Raw genomic sequence first — 2,385 nt, forward strand, 5'->3', positions numbered from 1 at the left:
CACCTGGATTTCGGGAAGCTTTCAACACTTTCCCGGAACCTGACGCAAAAAGCTAAGATTTTCAGTATGTAGATCAAGTTTAGAACGCACCTATATTGATCGTGCGAAGTGATGAAACGTGATGAAGCTGGTGCTACATATTCGTCAAGAATTTCACCTTGTTTGTATTCTATAATGATATGTACCTCATCCTTTACAATGCGAGTCGAATTCGTACGAACTATCGATGGATGAAGTAAGACCTGGCTTCGAGGTCCAATAGGCCCAACCAAGTATGCCTAAAACACGGATAAGTGTGGTAAGGATCAAGAGTAAGTCGGTTTTCTTGCTTGTCAAATTATTTAGATAAATTGATTATCATAGAATGAATATCATAAATGCAGATAAACATAAAAGACAGTTACTTCATTTTTTGTAGACTTTATTACTTTCGAAAAATGTAATTATGTATAATAACTTACAGTAGTTTTTGGGAAAGAAGCTATCTTCTGGGCCATTAAAGCCGCATTCCCACCGATGTAATGATGAGGTCGATGACGAGGCTCACTGGCGAACTGTACAAGTGTTTGAAAAATTTTCGGATCTGATACATGTCTAGAATAGTTATGAATTGGAAAGTGTCAATTTCAAGAGATCTCACTGATAATAGTAAAACAAGAGTAATAGCTTGAGCAAATAATTTCGCCAAACTTCGATAAAAAATCACCTTTCGGCAGCAGCCCCTCGCGAGAAGAAGTAAGCGAAAGATTCATACAAATCGTTAACATTGTTGATCACCTAAAAACAACTTCACTTCGGCTAAAAATTTGCTTCTTTTAGATACTACTTCATGTTGGTCAGATGCTCGCCAGTTTCTTTTTTTTTAGCCTCCCAATATGAGCACTACGATTCTAAAAAGAACATTTTATCCATTTAATTTGCAATGCTTCACTTTCACAGGCAATAACAGACAGCGTTGATAAGTTAAGCGATCAAATCAAATATAATATGAAAAAATATGTTAAATATGACAACTTCATGGTCCTTGCGATAAACGGAAGTACCATTTAAGCGTTCTAATAGACTTGTTCCGGTAACAACTACATCAACGTTGCAGTTAATCCTGAAAACTTGAAAAACTTATATGTTAAATGTGATATGATAAATGTGAAAAATTTATGGTAAAAAGAAGGTTAACTAGAATTTCTGAATACAACTACATAGTAAATATGAAGATCATTTTGAATGTATATTATACACACGCTCAAAGTGAAATTAAAGAGTGATCTGTTCAATTCAGAAAAACAAACGTTCGAAACTCAGAATCGTGGTTTTAAAGGACATGAGTCTCTACCAAATCGAGAGAGTGAAAACAAACCCGATCACTACCCGCCGGAAAAGCATCGTCGGTTGAGTAATCACTCTATCCCATGCCAACATTACAGCCTGCTCCACTGAATATGACTGTTTTCGATGTTGTTCGTTAAAATAGCTATACAGCCATGGTACGACAGCAAAAACTAACGACAGATGGAGTATTTGATTGTAAGGTGCATTCCACCACAATATTTTCATTCCCAATCAATCCCTATAAGTATCTCATCTACGAGATCCAAAAAAGGAAAAGAAAAAACACAACACAGATGTAGATAAGAAGAAACAAAGTGAATGGCTTAAATAGCAACCGAAATATTAAAATTCATATTTCACCCCATAGACATCTCATTCCTGTCCAAAGAAATGGTTTACTATACAGGTCATTCACAAAACTTCTGTGATGTGGAACCGTAGAATAACAACTAAGACTGAATTGAAATCACACGGAGATCAAAATGGAAATCATATGTTACAGCGTTAAACTGTGTTATAAACCTGCAAAATATCTTAAAATGTTATTTTTCTCCGAACGGAATTCATCTATCATATTAATTTCAGATTGTAGTTAGTTTCAGCTTACTCAACAAATCCCATTTCCTTTCTCTTCTGGTTACACTGTTACTTTATATTTCATATACAGACTACTCTCAACACTTCAGATGTTATGGAACAGTGGTCGAAACTACAACAAATTCATGATTTCAACATGCAAATACGATAATACAACCCTTTAGCAGAATTGTCAGCGAGTTTCTTATACTTCAATCAATGGTTACAAATCTTCCCAAATGAAAGCTGTTTTCTTATTTTAAATTTATACTATCCTTTACAACAACATTTTCCCAGTCAATTACCTTATTAATTAATTCGAGTCTTACCATATATCATTGAACTAGACTGAATTATAAGGAATACCACACCTGAATCTTTAACACAAAACTAATGCAAGCAAAAAACTCAAAAACCAAGTAAAAAATTTATTATTACAACTATGGAACGATTCAAATCAAAAGCATTAAAATTCTTTGT

The 2,385-nt window shown here is 34.2% G+C and overlaps 1 protein-coding gene across 1 annotated transcript in view; it reads right to left on the reverse strand.

Moving 5' to 3' along the window:
* Window positions 1-1,554, reverse strand: part of LOAG_16748 (hypothetical protein) — a gene marked incomplete at both ends in the record, with an annotated part of 4,266 nt that extends 2,712 nt beyond the window's left edge. Inside the window, 5 exons of the mRNA XM_020449402.1 lie at window positions 91-278; window positions 462-594; window positions 707-777; window positions 1,015-1,102; window positions 1,358-1,554. Coding sequence (XP_020307095.1) covers window positions 91-278; window positions 462-594; window positions 707-777; window positions 1,015-1,102; window positions 1,358-1,554 — 677 coding nt within the window. The remainder of the gene's footprint in view (window positions 1-90; window positions 279-461; window positions 595-706; window positions 778-1,014; window positions 1,103-1,357) is intronic.
* Window positions 1,555-2,385: the final 831 nt, after the last annotated feature.

The sequence above is a fragment of the Loa loa genome (genome assembly GCF_000183805.2).
Source record: "Loa loa unplaced genomic scaffold supercont3.16, whole genome shotgun sequence".
NCBI classification, from domain to species: Eukaryota; Metazoa; Nematoda; class Chromadorea; order Rhabditida; family Onchocercidae; genus Loa; species Loa loa.